This window comes from Athene cunicularia, assembly GCF_003259725.1.
Source record: "Athene cunicularia isolate RWA chromosome 2 unlocalized genomic scaffold, athCun1 chr2_part2, whole genome shotgun sequence".
Lineage (NCBI taxonomy): Eukaryota > Metazoa > Chordata > Aves > Strigiformes > Strigidae > Athene > Athene cunicularia.
Window position 1 is genome coordinate 8,529,712 of NW_020799096.1, and position 24,867 is coordinate 8,554,578.

General features: G+C 37.6%; 1 protein-coding gene across 1 annotated transcript in view; it reads right to left on the bottom strand.

Annotated features, from left to right (window-relative positions):
* Positions 1–24,867, bottom strand: part of VPS41 (VPS41, HOPS complex subunit) — a 110,104-nt gene that overhangs the window by 74,351 nt on the left and 10,886 nt on the right. The window contains exons 3-4 of the mRNA XM_026843885.1: positions 14,117–14,224; positions 11,085–11,162 (exon numbers count right to left, since the gene is read on the bottom strand). Coding sequence (XP_026699686.1) covers positions 11,085–11,162; positions 14,117–14,224 — 186 coding nt within the window. The remainder of the gene's footprint in view (positions 1–11,084; positions 11,163–14,116; positions 14,225–24,867) is intronic.

A 24,867-nucleotide genomic window follows, 5' to 3' on the forward strand; every position in this document is an offset into this window, starting at 1 on the left:
GGGGGGGGGGGGCTTGGGAGAGTGACAAGGTCTGGGACACAGAACAATAACAACATTAACTTTTCTTTTGTCTGAGGGAAGGCAGACCTTGCCTGCAAAAAAGAAAGATCTCAAAAGCTTGTCTAAAACTAAGGGAATATGAGGACAAGGAATCTCTCATATATAGTCTGAGAAGTGAGAAAGACCAAAAAGCCTACAGTGATTTCAATATTTTCCACATCAGTGAATCCCTTAATCTTGTTTGTCAAGTAAAAGGACTAAGAAAAAAGGAAAAAAACATCTAAGGAAAAAAAAAATTAACAAGGGATCTCCTTAAATCTGTAGCAGTTGCTAGATAATCAGAATGCTTGTCTAGGAATGATGGAACTATATTACTGAAAACAAATCTATACTGAAAGCCTACACTGCTTCCTAGCAGAGTTTAACCATTAGCTAAATCCTGGCCGATCCAAAGTAGAATTTCTTTTCTATTAAAAAATTGGTGTGTAAGGAGATATCCTCCCAGGAGCTCTGTGCCAAGGTAAACAAATTACTCCTATTTCCTCCCCTCCCCAGGTCCCCTTTGCCATCTGCTGTAGAACTGTACGACTACAACAATGGTATGTCCTAAACTTGCCCCTACTTTGTTGTTATCTGGGTATTAAAGCCATCTGATGATATGAAGCAATATTCCCCATCACACACCTATGTGGAGGGCTGAAGTACAGGTGGAGGGCTGAGGAAGGGCTGCAGGTGATGACTATACACACCTTCCTTGGAAGGCCCAACACGGCATGGGAGAAGACTATGCCAGGCAATCTGCAGGTTCACGTCACTGATTTCTCTAACTGTTTTCTTTTCAGAACAGTTCCCCAGGCACTATGAACTTGGAGAATTCATCATAGAGCATTAACTTTTCACACCGGCTACTAAATTATAAATTGGGCTTTGATGAACAATCCAAAAAAAGGTATCTAAAGCTCTGAGGATGAAACTTACTGGGGCACTTTCACAGCTTGTTACTAACAGAATACCACCAGCACTGTCATAAATGTATTTAACAGAATTTTGTAGAATTCTACCCCCCAAAGTAGAAAGTATGAGATTTTTCTCCATTTCTTGATAAGCCACATTTCAGAGACATGACTGATGAGAAAGGCCAACCAGATCATACAGTGCAAGTTCCTGTCAGGACAGGTGGATGCTCTTTTTAGAGACAATTTTATTGGTGCTTTGACCAAACAACTTTTAAAGAAGCAAAGAGGCTCCTGACTACTTTTCTCAAGGGTCATGCGCTGTTGTGCCAATATAATTTCCAGGAAGGTTTTCACAACAGCCATGATTCTCATCCCCCTCCCTGACTGAACACTGGAGAGAAGACATGACCACATGAAGGCAACCATCCCTGCTTCTCCATGTATTCCATTATGTAGCCACTATTTTCTCCACAACTACATAGTTTTTTTCCTTCTATCAGCTCCTGCAATGAAAAACTGCACTAAGTATTTTTTCCAGTTATTTTAGCCTGCCAACCATTCCACCACAGACAATGATCCCAACCCAATGGCTACTGAAATCAGTGAATAAATTTCTCACTGATGGAATCTTAGAGAAGTAGAAGTACTATAAGGGAATGGGTTCCCTTTCCTAGCTGAAAATGATGTAACTAGTCGTATTCCTGGCATAGTTAAATATTACACTGGGTGATCAATGCTGAAGTTCAGCCAACAGCTAGAGCTAAAATGCCATTTTCCATATAAACATTCAGTTATCAACACTGGTATAGACTGGTGTAAGTCAGAGCTATATGCAACAATGAACACATTTCCTGCTTACTGAAAGCACTGCATTCTCTTTGGACACCAACTCTGGAACTTCCTTTATTTGCAATTTTATCATCCGAGAAAGTCTCACAAACCCATCAGAGATACTCAACAATGATCAATGTTGGGTGTCTGATTCTTGACAGGATCCTAAAAACATGTGCAAATCAAAAATATGGGGGGAGAGTACTCACACAAGTAGAAACTATGGATCATGAAGTGCACTGTAACTTACTGTAAGAGGCATATTGTATGCCATATCCTCACTGTGACAGTAAGACAGGGAAAGCTAAATGTGAAGATTAATTGATCCTGTGCAACCTCAGTGCATTTACATACAAAGAGGCTCTATTTCAATACCAGTGAAGTGTTGACATGATTGCTTATAATAAACTTTATTTAAAGTAGATCAAAAAAGCAAACACATAGATTCATTCATTCCTCCACTTTTACACTCCTCACATTTCACAGCTCCTATCTTCAAAACTGCCAAGACCTGCAGCAACTACTGACTTCAATTAGCAGCCAGTTTTGTGTTACAGTGGTGAACCTTCCAACTCCAAAATACCGATTTCTGAAATTTATTTTTCTCTGTCACAGGACACTGTGTGGAACTAGCTTCCTCAGCAGCATCATAGTGGAGATAGCCAGCCTGAAAGTAGCTACTTTTGTCAGCAGCCACTCTGAGGGTATTAGCACCCAAGACTGGTCAAATCTGGACTGTCCACGTTTAGCATTCAATCAGGAGTGCAATGAACAACTGCTATACACACTGTCATGTCTTTTAAAACAAATAAGTCTCATCCTTCAGAAATGAATCTTCATTAGATTTACAAAGTTCATTATCAATAATATCTTATCCCCTATGGGAAAAAATACTTAGTTTTGCCTTCATGTCTTGTTCATCATATTATGCCCCTGTTATGTCATTCTGTGTTTTTAATAGTGCTGCATTGTTACTGTTAATGGAAACAAAGGGCTGTAGCTCTATCATTAATGTCAACTAGTATAAAAAACATTATCCTCCAGAACTCAGTTGCTTTGGACTTTCTAACTAGGAAAAACATTTTCTAACGCAAATAATATTTTATTAATGCCAGAACTCTGAATAATTCTGACAAGCAAACTGCTATTATTTTGTATATGTGCATGTAAGTGCCTGCCTTCTGTATAGAGGAAAATGTTATCCAGGTATAATATGCCATTTGAAAGGAAAACAGCTATAGGAATCAGCAGTACACTGGCTTCTTAGGAATTAAAACTTTACAAATCTTCCCTACATTTTTAAAGTTTGTTAGGGTTTCAAAAACGCAGATCTGTGTTATCAGTCTTTTATGAAAAGACTTCATCAGTGCTATCTGAATCTAGTTGTTTCATTGCTGCTAATAAAACTCTAGAGTAACTTGGCCTGGTGGTCCAGCTATATATCAGGAAAGAGCATTTAGGGGATGTGTGAGACAGATGTGGCACAATATGCTTCTGAGATGACTGGAAAAAGGAAGTGGTGAATCACTGAACATATGTCTTGTGCCAGTCAGCATCACCTGGTCAAACCAGAAAGTTCCCAGTAGAGCAGGGACATCCCTGATGGTAAAAATCTGTGCTTCTCTGAGTAAGTAGTAAAAGGCAGAACAACCTAGCAGCATCTTGCCTTTCCTGTAAGGAACTAAGCCTCTGGAAGGCATAGAAAAGTATGTTCATTATTTAACAGTTGTTTGAAATTTGGTAGGAGTCCTTTGAGGCTTTCTTTTAAGAGCCCGTTGCATGCTAGAAAAGTAATCCTTTGCTCAAATCAGTGATGTAAAAAATATTATAGTGCATGGTTAAGAAATTATGTTTCTATGTTTTTCTTAAAAACAAATAAACTTTGTTGCCTAATATTGTTGTCAAATTATGGTTAATAGGGGAATTTTTTAGAGAAAAAGTCAGTAATAGTTGCAAACACAAATTACATTTGCTATATAATCACAAGATCTAGTATGCATTCAAACACCAAACCTGGATGGTGAGTTAGGGAAAAAAAAAAAAATGTTTTGATGATTCTGATGCTTCTGCATAATGTCACAAATAATTTTGTTCAAAAAAGTTTGAAAATATCACATGTAAATCTACTTATCAGAATTCCAGTAACATCCTCTACCTGGTCTCTTACAAAAATAAGTTCCTACAAGGTCTGGTGAAAAAAAAGAATGCCTTGGAAACTTTGCCCCTTCATTGACCAACAAGGCTGTATTAAATACTATAGTAGTAATGTCCATGTTTAGCATTCTCCCATAATGAGATATTTTTTCCCCTACAATTTTCCAGATTTTAATTTTTTTTGAGAAAACACACAGAATGTGATAGGACCCTACCAAGTCAGAAGAAACTCAACCATTTGCTATGTCTAAATGACTGTGACAAATGGTATTCAGTCACAGCCCTCTACCTCATGAGGAGGTGACATTAACAGAATCCTACTAAGACCAGTGACATTAAAGAGGACTCCTAAGTTACCTTAAATGTAATACCTTTAGAGTTGGTCATGAAATGAAACTAACGGACAACAGGATAGCCACTCTCTAGAAAAGTGACTGATATTGGAGAACAAAAAGTAAACTTCTTCCTATGCCTCTGTGTCAAAAAAATAGAGGAAAACCAATATGCATTTGGAGGGTAATGAAGTTGTAGAAAGACCATTCAGTTCTAAGGATGGGGCTTACATCCTTCTCAAAAAAAGGACATAGGCAACATAACTGCTAGCAAAAAGTTCAAAAGAGAAGGCAGAAACAATTGCAATCCCAGAAACAGCTGATAAAGTATGCAGGCTTTATACTTTTAACTGAAATAAATTTAATCTACAGCATCCCTGTTACTGTTTGTGACTGCACAAGCACACATTTGACTTGTATGAGCTGACAGCATTAAAGAAATAAACGGCTGGACCATGCAAGACCTTCTGTATCTGAACCCATACTTTCAACTACACTTTTTCATTATTCTGCACTAAGCTACAGAGTTACTGAAGCTATGAGCTTGAAAGAATAATTGAATGAAATGATCATGCTTTCCTCAGTTTCGAGCTTATAAAAATTAATCATACATGATACTACAATTGTTTAAAACTCCCATATTTCATCCACACTCCAAGCAACATTTCTAGTAATACCAAATGCCTTCCACATCCAATTAATCTCTTTAAGTAAAATTTTAAGCAACACTCCCTTGAAAGGAAAGTTAGATACAGTAGATACAAAGATGATGTGCAAAACATCTATGAGAGGTTTTTTTGGTTTCAGTCATGTCAGACAAGAAACTTTTCTAGATCTATGGAATAATGGCCCTGGCACCACAATTTTTGCTGGCCTAGGCAAGCTATCTCACTTCTCATCCAGTGACAGAGAGACTGGACCCAGCCAAGGAAGGGTCCTAATCTTCAATAGCTCCACAGTTCCCCTTGGAAACACTGCAGGTCATAAACAACCTAATAAGCACAGTACCAGAACAAACATCATAAGGCACACCTTCCAAGCTTTTATAACATCCAAAAAGCCAGACTCAAAGGCCATCTGAGTTACTCCCACAACTACTGTAAAAACCTCTGGATTTCCAAATCAACTGCAGTTAAAATGAAAAGACAGGTAGACAGAAGCAGAAGAAGGGATATTAAATTGTTTATAGAGATCCAAGCCTTAAGAGCAAAATCCCAAAGAATGTCACTTTTCTCCAGTTTTTCCACTGGGCAGAGCTAGGGGTTAAATAAAGCATTTAAAATTAAATTAAAACATTACCTTAAAGCCATAGGACTGCACCACCTGTTTGGGTGGGAGGTCCCATGGAGGGGAAGGAAACCTGTCCCTTGCATAGACACTCGCTCCTACCAAAACCTTAGTTTCTGCTATGGTTTTTGGAGCCTACATATATAGCAGCCCACTTGGTTTTGTACAAAACACAAGATTTGAGTTTCAAATTTAGCAGGCGCAGTGATACCCTGCAAATACTAACACATAGCTACCCAGATCTTTACTCTAAATTCTGTTGCTTCACTTCATTTCCCAACTAAGCCTTCTTTCATAGCTTGACAGTGACAACTAAAATGATGTAGTTAAAGTAATAAACAGGGAATTTTAAGTAGCCTGTCAAAATAAGTGACATTTATATCATCTTAAACTCTCATGTAAAGTTTGATTCAAACTAACTTCTTCATTATACAAATGCTAAAAATCTTACCTTCCCCACTGAAAGATGCTGCATTATCTCTCAGAGCAGTTGGTGGGCTTCACCTAATTTCCAGCAACAGCATTTAGAGCTTAACAATAGCTGTTTCTTCATTAGAAATATGGTTTTCTTGTTAGCAATTAAACTTTTTCAAAATCACATCAAGTCAACAGAAACCTCTGACATTTTGTTTGCAACTCGCTGAGTTATCAGCAAAACCAACAGGCCGCTGACTGAGACCTTCAAGCAACACTCTTGCTCCAAAGGCTGGCAAGTGCTGTAACTTTAATACACCCAAGGGCAACAATACCACCACAGAAGGAACTCCCCTTTAATTATTCAAGGTAGCTGAGTTGACCTAGTGATTTTGGATTTCTGCCACGCCGATTAAAAAAACATAAAGAAATGTTTAGTGCTATACAAGATAAGACAATTAGGAAAAAAATGGTAGTCCAGGAAAGAAATACGTGGTAAAAAGAAATGCTGGGAGAAAGGGCCTCTACTTAAAGCTTCATTCTTTCTGAAATTCCAGCAATCTTGAATAGATCACAAATGTTGCATGCCAAAGGGACTTCAATTTCTTTGCACTAACAGAAGCTTTAAAATACTATTTACATTGTTTTCTAGACTCATGCATCACTTCTGAAACACCTCCAATGCATTAAACATTTAAATTCCCCCTACTTGTAAAATAGGTGGCGTTCCCTCTTCTCACAGAGTATCACTAGCATCAGCCAAGACTTCTCACCATTTCTGCTTTAAGCTTGATGTTTATTAGAAGACTAGAACGGAGGCAAGTTTTCTTGCCCTTTGAAAGGTTTTTGATTTGTTACTTAACTAAACATGTTTGTACAGCTTTCTTCATATCTACAAGTCCTTAATCCACAAGATGTCAGTTGAGGCAATAATTATATTAATAAATTGTAGACAGTCTAAGAAGAAAAGAAAGATGGAGAGGCATTTGGAATTAACATGCTGTGAATCAGTCCTGCATCATCCTTTGTCAGTGGCATTAGCAGGCTTTTTTTATCCTGTTCTTGTTGCCTTTTAGTAATAATTTTCAGTGCGTTTGACACATTTCATCTCACTCAATGCACTGAACCCTAATACAAGAGAACACCAGTTTGTCAAACATACGTTATTTGAGGATGCATATCAGTTAATCTTAGGCAGCTGACATTGTCAAAGACAGCCACACTGGCAAGAGCTAAAAACATGCTAGGCAAGCAGGAAAGAGGGATCACGTGAGAGCAGAAGTGTGGCTGCTGAGCCCCCAAATTCCTCTCTCAGTTCTCTCGAAACCAGAAGTCTCCCACACCAGTTTCAACACACACATTTCCACTGCTGTTGACAAGAGGAGTTGAAAACCTGGTAAGACTAATGGTCCACCTGACACAGGATCTAGCAGCAGATATCTTAAGAGCAGGATGAGAGGAAGACTCATCTGAAAACACTTTTTAGTTGTCTACATCAGTTTCACAGAAGCCTCTGTGAATATTTATGGATTAAAGTAGAGCACATGATTAAGTCTTTGCAGCACTAGGGCCAGTATTTGCAATTCAGGATACCAACATGATTTTGCTTCTACAGATATTACAGACTAAAGTCCTAAAAGGCTTTTATAAACAACAAACAAACAAAAAGGTGTGCTACAATAGCAGAACTTCTAGGGATGCCAGGCTTTACATTTTAGTGTTTCTTATAGCTGTTTCTAGCAATTTAAAATGTTAAGTAAGTTCAAGTCTTCAACAGGAGGGCTATCAAAAAATTGGTCATTTTGGAAATTACGCAACATATCTGTGAGTTTTCTCCCTCAAAGTTCACAGGAGCTGGAGACATGACAAAGTAAATATGCTACAAATCCTCTGAGATCACTCTCTATTTCTGTTTTATAATTTGGCTCAAATCCAGATGTGAGCCAATATGTAAAATAAATAATTTATTTTAATCCCAAAATTCTTATCACTTCAATTTCCAAGCCCATTGATATTATTAAACACGGTTACCTGAGATTAGGAAAGAAAAACTGAAATTTAGAGGACTGCAGTAGCAGTAATGGAATTTTCTACATATATTTAGTATGAACTTGGCATTAAAAACCAATATTTTAAAAAAGGTTAAAATAAAACCCCTTCTTTCCATTCTGATTTATTTCACATGCTAACACTATTTTGAATCTAGTGACTTTTAAAGTTTCCTGTGTATCATTTATTTTTCTGTTTACATATTTGACAGACTTAGATGTATAGAAAAGTAATTAATTTTTTTTATTCCCCAACTTGGCTTTAAAAAAAAAAATCCCTGAAAAATCCAGATAAAGACTCAAATGCAGAACAATTCCTTGCATTAAATAACTGAGTTCTTCCAGACAAAGGGCTTCACCTTGTTATCACCAATATTCATTTCTGCCATCTCAAGACATAAAACGTCTGCTGAAAAGATTCTTTCACAAAGAAAAATATGTAAAAGTCACTCCCCAGGTATACTGTTTACCACAAACAATTAAAAGATTTCAATGGTAATATTGCTTGCTTTTTAATGAGAGACTATTTTATTTACTTGGAACAATTTTTATACACTATTAATTTCCAGAAATTAGTAACAATAGACACTTATTCTATTTACAACTTCAAAGTAAAACCGTATCTGCCACTCCACCAGTGAAATGCTTCTCAGAAGAATTTTCTTATTTTGAACCCAACAAAGAACCAGAGAAAATACCACTAGAGAAATACTCTTTGCCCCTGCACATTTACAAGGAATGCTTTGCATCTATAGGACTTCAGGAAGTGACTCACTTTCTTCTGAAGAAAGGCTTAAGTTTTATTTGGGATTTACAACATGACAATGCTCTAACACAAAATCCCTCAGGAGGAGAGACAGTAAACAGGCGTTGGTAGGAGAGAACAGAAGGAAGACTGCACCAAACGTTTTGATAGTGATGCCTCTGTGCAGTCCAAGATCTTGAAAAGTTCATGTTAGAAGGAAAATGTTCTGACACAGAGCAGACAGTTCAGAATAAACTGTCCAAGGGTTCAACAGCTGACAACATTCATTCAGAAAAGTTATCTATTTAAGCAGTCAACGATGTCACAGAGCTGCTTTGTTTCTCACATAGGCAGCCCATTCTGTTCTATACCATTTAGTAGTTCCTTGGAAAACTTTTCAAGACAAGCGGTCCTAGAGCAAAATAATTTCTCTTCAAACTGTAAAAAAGAAAAAAAAGAAGCACCCTTTCCATCTGACCCATAGAATTTATCTATGGCACTGGAGACATGTATGTTACAAAAAGAACAGAAACATTAAAAACAGAATCTAAGAAACATTCCTTTTTCCTGTTCTCCATCTCAAAAAGAAATCTCTGCCACCTCTATAAGAAACATGGCACAAAAATCTTCATCCTCAAGCAGGCCAAGTTTGGAAAACAAATAACCAAGTAAGTAGAGCAGAAAGTGGTTTATATAACCCAAACTTAACTTCACTGTAAGAAACCACTCTCCCAGCAGGCATGGGTAGGACTTTTTATTAAGAAAAGAATAGCACCTTTGGGTGGGTGGGTGGGCATAAAGAAGATGCAGGGATTTTGTTTTATAGCCTTCAGTAGAACAGGTCCACTTGTTCCTTGCTCTACATCTATGCAGTGCTATATGTCTTCACAGAAAGAGAGGAATTTCACCTTTCAGAACCAGTGTGGGAGAACAGGCTGTTGGTGATGCACTTAGGGGGAAAAAAAAAAAAATAAAATCTACAAATGAAGTCTTCCAAGCACCTGACACCGAGTGGAACGAATACAAGTCTAACACATTTAATGCCTGACTCAATAGAAAATCTCCACTTCATTTGAGTGAGTCTTTAATTCAGTCTTTTACTGCAGAGATGTAAGAGAAGAATTCAGGTACGCTTTAATCAGGTCTGCCACAAATATTATTTGGAGAGAAGGAAACTATCTTTAGTAAGTAGCATACATGTAAAGTAATTAGAACTGTAAGGGAGACACCAAAAGCTTTTCCTCATTTGAAATGCAGTCAGCATCTCCTCTGTGAGGCTGATAAACATAAAGTTAAGAGAAGAACCTAATTAGTTTGACTTTCATTAATACCCAGTAAGGTCATTGTCAATCTGACCAATGCTATATATAAAATTTCCTCCAAAGGCTGGGCTTAAGAGTCTAGGTTTTGGCTGTGACTCTCCCCCATCCACCCCCTGAACAACTGTATAATTAGATTAAAAAAAAAAAAAATAGAAACAAAACCTTTCACCCCTCCCATGCAGCTAGCTGTGTCAGCTTTGGAACATACGTTCTCTTTGCAAACATGCCAACGTCTTGTGATGGATACTCTGACAGGTGCTGACACTGCTATGAAAAACCAATGCTGGCTACTAGATTTTATGACAATGCCAAGAGAGAAAAAAAAATTGCTAGTTGTCTTCCTCCTACCTCCTGTGGAAGACAGGGAATTTGAAAATGAAAGATTAAAAAATAAATCAAAAAATAATCAACACATATCCACAATTAAAAGACACATTTAATACTCTAGAACAGAGATTTAAATGTAGCATTCACTCTCTAATATCAGGAACCACAATAACAAAAAAGTCTGCCTCTTCTCCTTCAATCAATACAATCCCTTAAGAGTCCAAGCTTCAAAACATTCACATAAAATATTAGCGTTATATATTTGCAGTAGATAAACTGAACCACCAAGGCAATCAATCAATTTTCAATTACTTGTGGCAACTAGATAAGATGATAGTGCACACACTAACAGCTGACAATAGTCATCTAATGAGCAGGTTTATGTCTTATGGAAGTCACAAGCCTCTGGGTTACATAATTAATAATAGCCATTTACAATCATAAATATGTATTTCTTCTTCCATCTTCACAAAGAAAGTTTACTATGTGTAAACTGAGATGTGCTCATCACAAAACCATCCAGTGTAACTTCTTTTTGCAGAGACCATATGCTGCCTCTTATGTGAGTAAAATTTCAGGTGTAACAAGAGCATTAACTTATTTATTACTTAGTACATCACAGCATTTTTACATCCCAGTAGATGTGTTCGGAATAATGCCATACTTACAACATCAAACTTCTGTGTGATGTTCCCCTGGACATCAAGCAAATAAACTTTGCCATAATGTGTTCCCAGTGCCAAAAACTGTAAAAGAGAGAGACTGATTATGTAAACACAAAGACACCACAACCAAAACTACAGCAATACTAAATGAACTCTGGATGTTTATCAGATTAGTGATTAGCAGCACCAGGGAAAAAAAAACCAACATCACTTTCTACAGAGAAAGCTTATTTTAACAGCACCTAAAGAATAAAGCAGGGCTTCAAGCCCATATTACTGTGATAGTGCAAGTTAGCTGTCAGAATGAGTCATGAGGACCCTCATCCACTGACAACTAATGGTGTGTCTACAGTCCGTACACACTGCCTGATGGACTGTGGCAGCAAATTAAAAATGCAGTGTGAAAGCAAGCACCAACACAGACCTGAAATAGTTCCTAGATCCTTTACACAGCTTTGTTTCAGTCATAATGGTTTCCTTTGGGCTTTATTTTTAATTCATCTTCATCATTAACATAAATCCAAAACATTCAAACACGGGAAGAGGCCACCAGTAAGCCACTGGTAAAATACTGCTGAGTTATAGGTCTCTGAGAGACACATAACCACTGGGTTTGCTTTCCTTCACATAGTAACAATCCTACACTGAATGCTCTCAAGAAAAATACACTTTTCCTCAGAAATCTCAAGAGTTTCATTCTAAAAAATAGTAGTAAAATAATCTCCACACAAATGCATGCTATCACAAACTTATTCTGATACGATCAAGAAGGGAATTGATTCTGAGAGATCTGCTGTTAATTGAGCCATGTGAACTACACCGAAACAGAAAAGGAAGAACTTCGGTACTACTTGATTTATGACAGAGGTTTCTTTTATTCCCCCCCCTCCTTTCAGCATTACTCAAATAGTCTAGACTCCTCAATTCTCTGTATTTCACTGCATGTGAGCATGCTTCATTGCAACCTATAATGAAATGCTCAAATTTACAGGCACTGCTAAGCGTGTCAGTCAGGCAGCACAATCTTTAAAAAATAACCTTACAGAAAGTCAAGGTTTAAAAGGATTTATCAAAATGGAATTGCTTAAAATGAAATTTCAGTTCAGGCACTTAAAATATGAAGCTACATTAAAAGGAGTCAAGAAAGGGAAAGAAGGGGTTCATTAGAAATTCATCCCCTGCAATGCCTTTCACTCCTGCAAGGTTGCCTTTTTTCAGGAAGAAAAAAGTCCCCCGGGTAAAAAAATCAATACTGGTTAATAAAACATCAGGTGTGCAGACATAACTAGGTATGACTATTCCACTGCACAGGCCTGCTTGAATGCACCAGGTGCCATGACGATTAGTCATCCAGTGCAGACAGCAAGCCTGGTGAAAATATGATGCTTTAGCAGTGAAAAGAAAAAAAAATAATAATTCTGAGGGGAAATAAGTCTGAATACAGAAGCCAGATTTTCAGGGTTTCCAGCAAAGTTAAACTGCTTTAATTAGAGACATATTTTACATAGTACTGTATAATTTTGCTAATGATGACTTTTTAGTAGGGCTTTTCCTGCTCCTGCAGAGTTAAAAAAACAAACCCACAGAACAAAACAGAAAACATCCTCCCAAAACCTATAACCTAGCGTCAGTTTTAAGCTCTCTGTTGTAAGAGACCTATTCCTAAAAGACTCCAGTACCTGGCTTCTAACAATATTGATCCTTCTCATAAATAGTGTATCTAGTTTGCTGAAAACTAAAAGTGCTGGGATACTTAAACAGCTTTCTTGTACTGTCACTCTTTGTGACACTATAGTTAAAGCTATGTCTCTGCACATCCTTAAAGAAAAACCCCGTTCAACTCTTGGCTTTCAAAATTTACTCGAGGCTCAGGAGAAAAAGGTAAGACAAACAGGCCACAAACCAGGAGGAAATGCTTGCCAATTTTCCAAATATCTGTGTAATCCTCAATTGTCAGAAACATTTTAAAAAGACTTATTGTTTTCATTCGCACAGTTAAAATACAAGCTTCATCTTAAGAGCCTCTTGAGCCATGGCAACAGTCCTTTGAGTAAAAGAAACAGAGCACAAGTCAATCTAAAAATACAGCCAAATAACAGAGATAGATTCCTCAGCAATAACTGTTAAGGAGCTATTACTGGCTGTGAAAAATTAGAGATTCAGAAAATATCTATTAGGTTTTGCATATTAATAGTTATTTGACAAACCATTAACTCATACTTTCAGATGCTCTTCAGAATTCCTCAATACTCTAAAAATTATTCAGTATTTATAAGAGAAAAAACCTCAGAAAATAAAAAAGCAATTGTTTAAATCACTAAAGAAACACAGAAGTTTCTTTCTTGCTAGAACAAAGGAATGATTCATTGTAAAATTTCTTTACTTTGTATTGTCCATTACTTTCTCCCTTTCATTCTCTTGCATGTCTCAAACCTTACCAGTATTAGAGCACATGCATTCCCTCTCCTTGTTTTTGACATATTCAACCAGAGGCGGGGAATAGGGACGTGTTAGTACAACACTCCCCCCCAAAAAACCCAAACAAACAGAAAACAAATATTGTAATTACTTTCTTCTACACTGTATTAACAGAAACTCAGCTTTCTTCCACAGCTGAATACATGCTAAACTGGCCCCTGGCACAATCAAGTCCTGTCTTCAGTGATTCAAACTGTACAAATAAGCTCAGTATCTGCCAACTTCCTTTCTGAATGAAGGAAAGTTGGGACTGTATCTCAATTCTAGATCAAAATACGGCCCATAATTAAATTCAAGTGAGCACTTTCCCGGTAGCTTATGTAAACGTACCATCTAACAAATCACTACACCTTGAATTCTCACATCATTCTCTCACTGAAAACGTGTGGATTGTTCAACACAGGTTTACCATGAATTTTGATTATATTAGTGTTGGCTTGCACTGCACTCTAGATTTGGCAGCACTTCTACACAGAAATATACTGATGTATTGAAAGCACAGATAAATAAATAAAACCAAGCAGAAGTTCTATCTCTGCCACAAAGTCACGTAATACCTTTTCATGCACCGTCATGCAGCTGGCTGCATCCTTCTGGAGAATTTCAGTCACTCCATTAGAAAGCCGTTCATACTTCAGCTTAGGTTCTTCTTCACTCTCATCTTCCTAAATTTTGAAGAGTGTAAGGGAAAAGGAGCAAGAGAAAAACCAAACATTTAGAAGTTTATTTTACATGAAAACAAATTAAAAGATAGCCCAAAATTATCACACAGCAACAGGCGAAGATGGATCACTACTATCTCTTAACAACAGCCATTACAATCAAAAGCCAAACTTTCACATTTTTATCATTGGAGAGGGCTTGCGTTGTGCTTCTTTGTTAGTGCTTTCTTTTTTAACCCCAAAGTTCTGGGTGCAAACAATGACTGTATAGCAGCATATCAATACAGCTGTAAGAGGCACTTAGTCGATATCTAAAAAGCAGGAAAAAAAATGTACATGTACTTTGCTACATAGTCATTCACAATTGAGAAGAAAAATATAAAAGGGATGGACATGGAAAAACAGATGATGATAAAATAAAGTGTGCCACTGAAGCCACAATTAACTCTAAGCTAAAGCATGCAGGCTACAAGAAACTTCAAGACCTTTACAAGATGCTGCACCTCTGTAGAAAGGATAGAGGCAAAATGCTGTGAATAAAAATAAAAAGAACCCACTAGGAATAAGTTAATTGTATAAAACGCACCAATGGGTTTACGTTTAAAAAAAAAAAAAAGGTATAAAGACGTTGTTGCAAAACTGTCTGGGAAAAGGATCCAGACACAGCACATTTCTAATAACCACCTATACCATCTGCATGTTACGAAATTTCTCTGGTAAATACTGAAACTTTCCTTTCTTTCTTTTTAAGCATGTTGGGTATTATCACCAAATCACTGATGCACAGATGCAAAGAAAGCTGATGCACTGAGTGGCAGAGTGAAGAGAAAGGAGACAGCTAAAAAACACAAGCAAGCAAACTCATTGATCAAAAAAACATCCAACACATTTATCTCTTAGAAAAAGAAAATCCAAGGTGCAAAATAGCTCCCTGGTCATAGGCATCTATATGTAACAGACAGTCTACTGAAGTAGAATGCCAGAGAGAGATTTCACAGGCTTCAGTAAGACTCAATACTATACAGGCATAGAAATACACAAACCTATATATATCCCTTGGTCCTCACTGGGAAACAGTATCCCTGCAATTATAGTCTCCTACACTCACTATTAGTTCTAACGAACACATCAACATTGAGTCTGTTTCTCACATAAAATACGTCTCATTTCTAAGCAATGAGAATATACCACTGCAGTGGTCTAGTAAAGGAGTGCCTTTACTTCCCACCAACCACTGCTTTCCAGTCCCTAGAAGATAAAAATGCACAGTATGAGCTATGGCAGAAGAACTATATTTGTGCAAAATCTTCTTGTAGCTAATGATCTGAAAAATAAATTTGGAAGAGAAACATATTAACTTGTTAATAAAACATATTTTGTTTACATTGCCTTTGCAGTACTAAAGCCAGTCTTTCCCCAGTTAAACATTATGGCGATTTACCATGCGTGCTACCATCACACATGGTAATAATATGTACATACCCTTACAGGAAACACATAAAAGCCATACGGACCCATGGAAACACTCATTATTTAGTCCCATGCTTATATAAATATGCTGCAAAGAGAGGCCCTTTTAAAATGTTATTTGAGAGTTTTATGACAGAATACAAATGAGACTAATATAGGGATGTCAGCAGTCCATGACGTAGCAGTCTGAAGTGAGGTGTCAAAATGTCCACCAAGAAACAATTTTATTCAGTAAATCTAACACTGAACAAAGTTGTTACTAGACAGAATGACAATGTCAAATTACAGGGCTGTACATAAATCAGCCAAATTTATTGTGCCTACAGATTCTTAATAAATGACTACAGGGTAGAAGAAGGAGGTAAAGTCAAAGAAAAAAGTGTACATGTGATGGAAGGAGACCGTAAGGAAGGATGCATGCAGCTTACAGCAATTAATACCTTACTGAATTTTATACATTGCTTACAAAGATTAGACTTGAAATGCATGGGTAATCATTGAATAAATTCATAAAAGTAAAAATTGAACTCCAGTCATCTAGCTTTTATAAGATCCCACATGTTGCTGGGGTCTGGACATCCAATGTGCAGCCAACGTGAAAAGTTAATTCTAGTCTCTTGAGTAGTCTGCATAAAAGCATTAATCCATGGACCATTAGATAAAGTTACTGTAAATAAGTTTTGCCTGTCTTACTTATGAGTGAAAACTAAGTAATTTTTCTCGCACATACAAAAAATATATACTTTCAAAAGTCAGTGCACCGAAGCATTCTGCCAAGCTTCAAAAAAAGTAAATAAAATAAAAACTTCAAATATTAGGCACGATGATGTACCCATTTCGCGCTTTCTTGACAGGTATCTTTTATGTTAAGTAAGAGACAAGCAAAAAGGCGAATTAAAACAAGGTGGGGGCACTTTGCTGTAAACAAAATGCAATTTTAAAAGTGATTTGCAAAAAAGCAAGATTTCTCTACTGCTTCAGACTCCACCTGATATATTAAATGCATGTGATGAGCTTGTATTCAGAGTAACAGAGTTTAATAATTTTAAAGGTATTTTTCTATCAGGAAAAGCTTTTATGCAGTCTGAACTTCTAAAGTAAACACAAGCCAGTGTTAATAAAAAGCAAATCAATATTTTTTGTTAAATTTTAATAATCCTGAAAACCTACAAATAAAACCATCAGCAGCCTGAGTTGAGATGACAGTTAGCTGCGTTTCTATGACAACCTAGCGGAATAGTACAAGTCCTGACTTTCAGCAAAGCTAAGATATAAACAGAGTGACATTTACCCCATACAAGAAAACTCACAGCTTTCCTTTTTTAAAGAAAAAAAAAAATCAATTGTTCAACTAACATGGATTTTTACTAAGTGTATGGCACTTTTAATTAAAGAAGTCCTTTAAACCATCCTAAAGGATTCTAAACATTGGAAAATAAATTTTATAGCACCTGCTTCTTGTACCACTGCTTAACACTTCTGTATTTTCTGCCTGAAAAAAACCCAAAACAAAACAAGCTCAGCAACACCGAATTTTGAAATTCTTGACAAATGTGTTAAGAGAAAAAGAAATAGATACTGCACAAAATGTGTAAAGTGCTCCACATATGGCAGCCTTAAATTCTGAAAGGGAAGGAAACCCAGAGAGCTGACAGGAGGAAGCTACCTTCATGGTGTTGTAAAATAAATAATGACCCTTTTCCAACCACAGGAATGCTAATTTGAAACTTGGATTCCATTTACTTTTCTACTTGCTTTTTACTGCCGAAACTAGCAGTCAAATTGCTAAAAATAGACTGTAAGGAACCTGTAAAGAACAGATATCCATAAACATTTCCCCTTGAAAGCACATTTCCAACTGAATGAAATACTCTAATTAACCAGTAAAACTAATCCAAATCCCTTCCTACTAAGAGCTCTTCCATTTGTCACTGCTGAACTCCTGAACTGAAAACAAATTCCTCTTCCCAAATTTAACACCTAGTAGGTCTCAAGCTTGCTACCAACTCTTCTTCTGCAGCAGATTTACAAAACTGAGGAGAGCTGCAAATATGCAATAAGTTCTCAAAAGGCCAGTACCACTTCAAGGGATGCTCATCTGCCTTTCTGAATGCCCCATCTTTCCTAGCTTTGCCTACAGGAACAACTGTGGTGGAATTGTGAGGAAAAAAAAAATAATCTGAAATTGGTCCTATGAAGACAATTTCCAGAAGGAACCTGTGGGCAGTTCCCGGAGTTATTCCATTAGCCCACATTTGCTCCTGCCGCAGAGGATCTGCCCACAGGACAGTCTGTCACATGAACTACATGCTCTACTGATTGCGGATACTCTAATTATGTTACGGGCACTGACAGCAAAGTGTCATCCTTCCTACACGATTTGCCCTCGAAGTTTTTCAAAGCCTTTATGGAAATAAACGGTGCATACATTATAAGGCAAGTGCCCTTCCTCTTTGCTGCACATCATCTGTCCAGTCCCAGCTAGAATTCCAATCACTATAGGTGGTCATTCCAGCCTTGTTTATGCCTGCAAGTTTTGACCCTGCAAAGCATTTAAACTCTAATACCAAGATACCCAAGGTCCTTCACTCGAGCAATTTCAAAGCAGCTACACTCACGCTATTGCATCAAGGTCACGATGTCACAGGCCTTCCTAAAAGGCTGTGTCTTGGGGGGGGGAAGACAAAACCAAACAAAAATCCCACACCTCATTTTATTTTTTTTCATGCTTTCAAGTTCGCGTCGATTTCAGAGATTATAAGAAAATGTTAAATTAGCTCGGTTCCTCCTAGCTTAACATCCGTTAAAAGTGCTCTGCCTCTATGTATCTTAGCAATTTGTGAGAGTTACTTTTCTTAACACTTATTATAGGCCAGATCTTTGGAAACCCACATAGAACTTCCTAAGAACTCAGCATTTTTATTTATTTAAACAGTCGTCACTATCACAGAAGAAAAAATTAAACTAACTAGTTAGAGCTCCAGAATTATCAGTTTAGAAACTATATGAAAACTGGTAGAACTAAAGAAACCAACTCTGTTTATTTCTGAATTAAAATAAAGGTTCACAGAACATCCTCAGTTATGCAAAAATGAATAAACACATACTTAGTTCTCTGGTGGGGACAGCTTCACTTATACTGACACTCAAAAACAACCATAAAAGAACCCTAAACATAAAAATCCCTCATGCCCCCACATGCAGTCTCCAGGGAGAATTCTTTACTTTTCTTCTGTATGTACAGAGCACAAAGTGCAGCAAAATAAACAGCAGAACCCAGTTGCCAACACCATGTATTATCTTTTTGGTCTTAACATCTTGTCTTGATACAAACCATAACCATATACAACTGTTCATTTTTAAAATGAAAATGATGCATTAATCAGAGGGTCGGATTGCTTGTCTCATTTTTGGTTTTATCACAGAATCGTCTAGGTTGGAAAAGACCTCTGAAGATCACCTAGTCCAACCATTAACCTAACACTGACAGTACTGAACTACACCATATCCCTAAGCACTGTGTCAGCCTGAAAGGGACAGCAGGCTGGGAAGGATCTTTCCTCTACTAATCCCCTAATTGACCAGGAAGCAATGGGCACTTATCCAAGCGGCTGGTACCCTGCTGAGAAATGGAATGGGTGACTTCTAACCACACTGCTAGGAAAGAGGGAATCATCAGTGATGTTTACACCATTGCCTGACCCCGAGGCTATCCACAAACCTTCCCTATCACCAGCATTGCCTGGGACGGCAGGACTGCACCAGGGAGCCTGTGCAAACCTCAGTTTGGATAAGGGCGCTCAACAAGCACCTTAAAGTGTTAGGATAACTGTTGCAAGACTTTCATGAGGAAGAAAGTACTACCCAAGAAATGATACAGCTAAAATTTTTTATTTATTCTTCACCTCATTATCACACCTGGGAATTGTACCACATGGGTCATAATGCCTCCTTTGGCCTGGTAAAGAAATGATGATTACTTTCAGTCTTTACCCTTTCCAGTTCAGATCCCAGATCTCTGTTAGGACCTGACTATCCACCTTCATTCAGGGTCAGGAAATACTGAAGCACGGATTTATAAATGAACTTGACTTTAGGATGCTAAACCCCACTCCACAAATTCTTCAGAGAAAATACTCACCTAACATTGAGTCCCTCAGACAAACAGGTTCACCGTTCCATTAATCTGTCAGCAATAATTCTCTCTACCCAGGTCGTATTTAGACTAAATGTGGCTCAGATTATCTGGTAATCCACATGACCAGACACAAATCTCCATATTCCCAGTACCACTCCAGGAATACCCACGTGCACTTCTCACTTCTTGATTTACCGTATTTCACACAAAGATATTTACTTTTTCTAATAGCTGTATGCTAAAATGCTGACACTTCCCGTATTTTTGTACCTAACGGCAGTGATTAGGCCTGACAAACTGTATAGTTTCTCCACCCTGGAAATTTTGCGTCAGTTTAGACACCCTTGCTCAGCTAGGATGACAAGCAGTTCTCCAGCCTGGTCTGGAAGGGAAAGATGCAGACACAGAAATTCTTTACTGTGGCTCTGCAGGGGTGTCTGCTGAGGGGGCAACTCTGGACTTTGGGATGCCAACAGAGAAGGAAACAAGTGATTTTGCTCGCCACAATGCTACATCAGACAGATGTTGAAGGGGGTGGCCTGCCTTCAAAGCACCAGTCAACCCTGTCTGTAACCCAACTACGCAAAACCAACAGGTTAAGGGTGCTGGCTCCCAGTGGAATGGTTAACCTCCACTTCTAAGACTGCAGAGTCCTGAGCCCTCAACAAGCAAGAGGACAGAGAACCCAGCCCTCCTCTAGCCTCCCCCTTCCAAACCTGCTCTGGTTTGTCCCCTGGCAACCTTCAGATGGACCTTTGCTGATACCATAACTCCCCTCAAACACTTCACCAAACCCTCCCAGTTTGGACTCCCATCCCAGTTTCAACACCTTCCAGTGTGCCTTCCAGGATCCCCATTTTCTTACTCTTCAAAGATACCACATCCTGATTTGGAAGCTCACTTCCAGCCAGGCAATCCTCACGACAGAACAGCTTTCCTCTACAGAGTTTTTAATGACGGCTTACAGCCTGGCATAAAGCATCTGTTCACAAGACACCAGAACCCAGCATGAACAGCTCAGCAAATATACTAAATCTGGATCTAAGAAAAAGCAGACCACAGTTTCCATCCCAGCATCATACCCACACCAAATTATAGAGAGACAGAGATCAAGACTGAGCAAGAGGATTCGGCAACGCAGACAATTATCATCCTGTATTTACATGTCCTCTTTCCATGCCTTAACAGCATAGATGTTCTTCAAATACATGGAAGGAAAAGGCAATTATATTTTACTAATTCAGAATTCACATATGCAAGTGAACATGCTGTTCATTTTCAATACATGGGAATGTGGCTAATGAATTAAAAAATTAAGCAGAAAATCTGCTACAAGTGAAAACATCGCATGGGTGCAACACAGGACATAACATGCAGGAGGATTAATATTCTTAAAGCAGTTTAGAAAATGTTTAAAGGCAAGTTGTAACAAATTGCTAATGTCTGTTTATGATGCTACTTCTTTAAATTCACCATGTCACAACACAGTTTGGAGATCCCTTCAACTTCTATCCCAGGATCATGTTTTAAAGTCACTGTATTATTTGGTAGTAACACTGAATAGGTTTTCTGTTTTATGAGAATATAAAAATAAAGAAAAACTCCTAATCTGTATCTGCTAAACAGCTTATCATGCTCATAATTTAAAGTATGATAGCACCTTGGTTAGACTGGTGATGGGGTAAATCAGCCTTCTCCCCCTCTTCCTTGTCATATTCCCATTTAATAGCGACAAAACACATCTTCATAAATCCTACTCTTGCCTTATGATTGCAGGCATCAGATTATCACTTGTACTTTAAAGAGGAGAGGTAAAAGCTTTGAATCCCATACATTAAATTGGAATTGATTGGTATAAGGGATCCAAGAATATTTGTGGACTTTTGTCCACTTCCCTCTACCCCAAAAGCAAACATGCTTTTTGTTTCCTTACAGAAATATCAAGTGACCTGACCTGCTATTAACTGCATTGAGCAAGTATGCCAGCAGTCTTAAACGTTCCTCGGCACCATTTGGAAAGCTCACCTTATTTAAAGATGATGAACAGTTCTGGTCAGAAATCATGGGAGGTTTGCCTTTGGAAAGTTTTAGAAGTCAAATTTGTCAAGAGAAGCAAATTACTGAGGTGGGCAAAGAGGACATATCATTATCCTTGTAAAAGACATAGTTATTCACTCAAATTTCTTCCATTGTAATATCTGACTTCCACAGTGTTTGCCTCTGATGCTGCCATTTTTGAAGGAAATGGCCCACAGGACAACCGGTTGCCTGCCATTCTGACATGGGAGTCAGAAAAAACCCTAGCCCAAATCGAGTTTCTTCTCGTAACAACTGGAACCTAAACACTTATTTTGAAAAAAAATAAAATAATCATTATTTCTGATAAAAATAGCTGGAAAATTCACAACATGAAGATTTGCCAAAATTTATGTTTGCAATATTGCAAACACAGTAGTAGACTGTTACTTTGTGTAATCAAGAAACACACAAAGTGCAATTTAAAAGCCCATTGAGTACTCAAAAAGATAACAACTCAAACTGATGTATTAAAAGATCTTCAAGTAGATCTGGCCATATTTGCTTTTTAAAAAAATTCCTGTGTTCTAAAATGATGCCAATGTCACCCCTTCCCTGTTGCCCATTTCTAGGTCTTACTCCACCTTCTTCCAAAAGCAAAAACAAATCCAAAAGCAAACCAGATGAAAGCACCCCGTCCTCTGCTGTTTTGGCAGATATATCCACTTGTGCTGAAGAAACAAGTGACACAGAACAAACAAGAAGAATTATAGTAGAAGAATACATAACTATTACAAAGTGCAGCTTCATCATTACTGTTTCTCCATCCCTAGGATACCATTTCCAGATGTGTGTTCCTGTCTCAATGATAAAGGGACTACCTATGCTATTTTCAGGATTAGGATCCTGACTCAATTTCTCTCAATACAATCAAATCACTAACACTAAAGGGATGCCAAGAAAAACTCAGACTAAGGCCTTTAACCTTCAGAAGCCCAGTTTGCTAGATAGAGCACAAACTGTAACACAACTTTATTCCAAGTTCTTGTTTTATTTACTGTGCTGAATTTAAATATCAAGCACTTTACCACAGAGCCTCTGGAGACTAAAAACTTATTGAGAGAACATAACTCTTTTCCTCTGTTACTTCTGTATTAGAAAGTTTGTTCCTGTAAGAAAATCTTAAAGCAGAAAAAAATAAATTAGTTGGTTTAAGAATGAGAATAGCAAAGAGCATTTCATCTTGAAGTCACTGGTTCAGAAGTAGGCAGAGCAATAGTGAATAAAAGCTAGGAACATTGATGGCCTTATTTATTAGCCTGCTTAACCAAAATTAGATTTTGAAAAAGAAAAAACCCTCACAATTTCCTATAAAAAGAGAGCCATATTATAAAGTTACTGAGCTCAAGTGACAACCTGGGTAGTAACTTCAACAAAGATGCAAATTACTGAGGTAGACATGGAGGACATATCATTATCTTCATAAAAGACCTAGTTATTTACTCAGGTTTTGTAACACTTGCAGAATACTGCAAAAGAGCACAGATTGCTATATTTTGAACCCTGTATAAACACAGGTTTTGTGAGAATTAATATTGTTTGGAATAAACATTACAATCATTTGGAATAATTGTAAAACCTATTCAAGTTTCCAATCAGTATGAGAATTGGTTTCTATTCTGCAGCTATTACAACACAAGACAACAAAGGGCATGGAGAATGAAATTTCTAAACCATGAAAACACATTTGTGCCTTATGCTGCTAAAAATCTTTTCCCCTAATTCTGTGGTGAAAATAGAGTAATGTTAGCTCAGTTAAGGAAGTGAATAACCTCCCATCCAGTTCCTTTATGATTCCTCATAAGGCAAATCACCAATACTTTCCCAGTACCTGGCTGTAAAATTGGTAAATATGGATTAGGATGGTAAAATTTCACACAGCAGTTTTCTGTTCTCCCCAGCCATTTTCTGCAGGGATTTATTTAATACCTTGACCTCTTTGGGAAAATGCAGATATACACCAGGAGCAAGGAATTAAGATGATATGGCTGCCTGTGAATATGTATCAAAATGGGCTGCATTCACAGTATGAAATGACACACAGATGAAAAGCAAAGCAAAGAGCATTTTATTTCTTCACAAAACTATTGTCGTATACAGAATGTCACACCCTATTTGCGGAACACCAATTGAAGATTTGCTCCTACAAGTTTGAAGGAGCTGGGCACGAGCCAAGTTGTGAAGCAGAAGTAACACATAGATGACATACTGCTCATGAGCAATCATCATAAATGACATGGGTTGTTTGGTTTTTTTTTTTAAAAAAAAAGAGTAGTAATAAGCCCATATAGTGCAATTTGGTGCCATTTAGACACCCATCAATTTGTGTTATTTTATTGGTAGTTTCGTGCATGGCAAAGAACACCAAAGAAAACTTTCAAATCCACTTCAGTGTTCAAAAGCACAGGATCAGTCCATCCACATCAAGTGCACCATAGAGAGGCAGCACAGGACAGGCTGTTTTATCCTCCATGTCCAAATCCAATTCCAACAATGAAAAATCCAAACACGGTTCAATTCTCAATGAAACTATGCATTTCTACTTGTATTTTCCTTTTGCTGAGTAAGGACTTTGGGCAAACATTTGTTTCCCCCATGAACACTACTCAAGCAGCCCGGTTGCCACCTTGTGATGTACTGCATATGAAAACCCTACAGTGCAGTTTTGGGAACAGCAGTTTTTAAAGTTCACCCACTCACCACGGTGGAAGAGCTAGATGGTAAATGGCTGAATTTCCCCGCTGCTCTCCTTTTTCCAGCCCAGAGTGTTATTCCACTCAGTTGAATACATTCACTATTTTGGAAAAGTCACATCTGCATACTCTGTAAACACACTAGCTTTGCAATTGCATTTAATTTATGTAGCACGCACAGCAGCATTTTTATTTTTTAATGTATTCCACAACACACTGATAGAACAGGCACTTCTGGTTAATATTAATAGCTCATTAAATGAAGTATC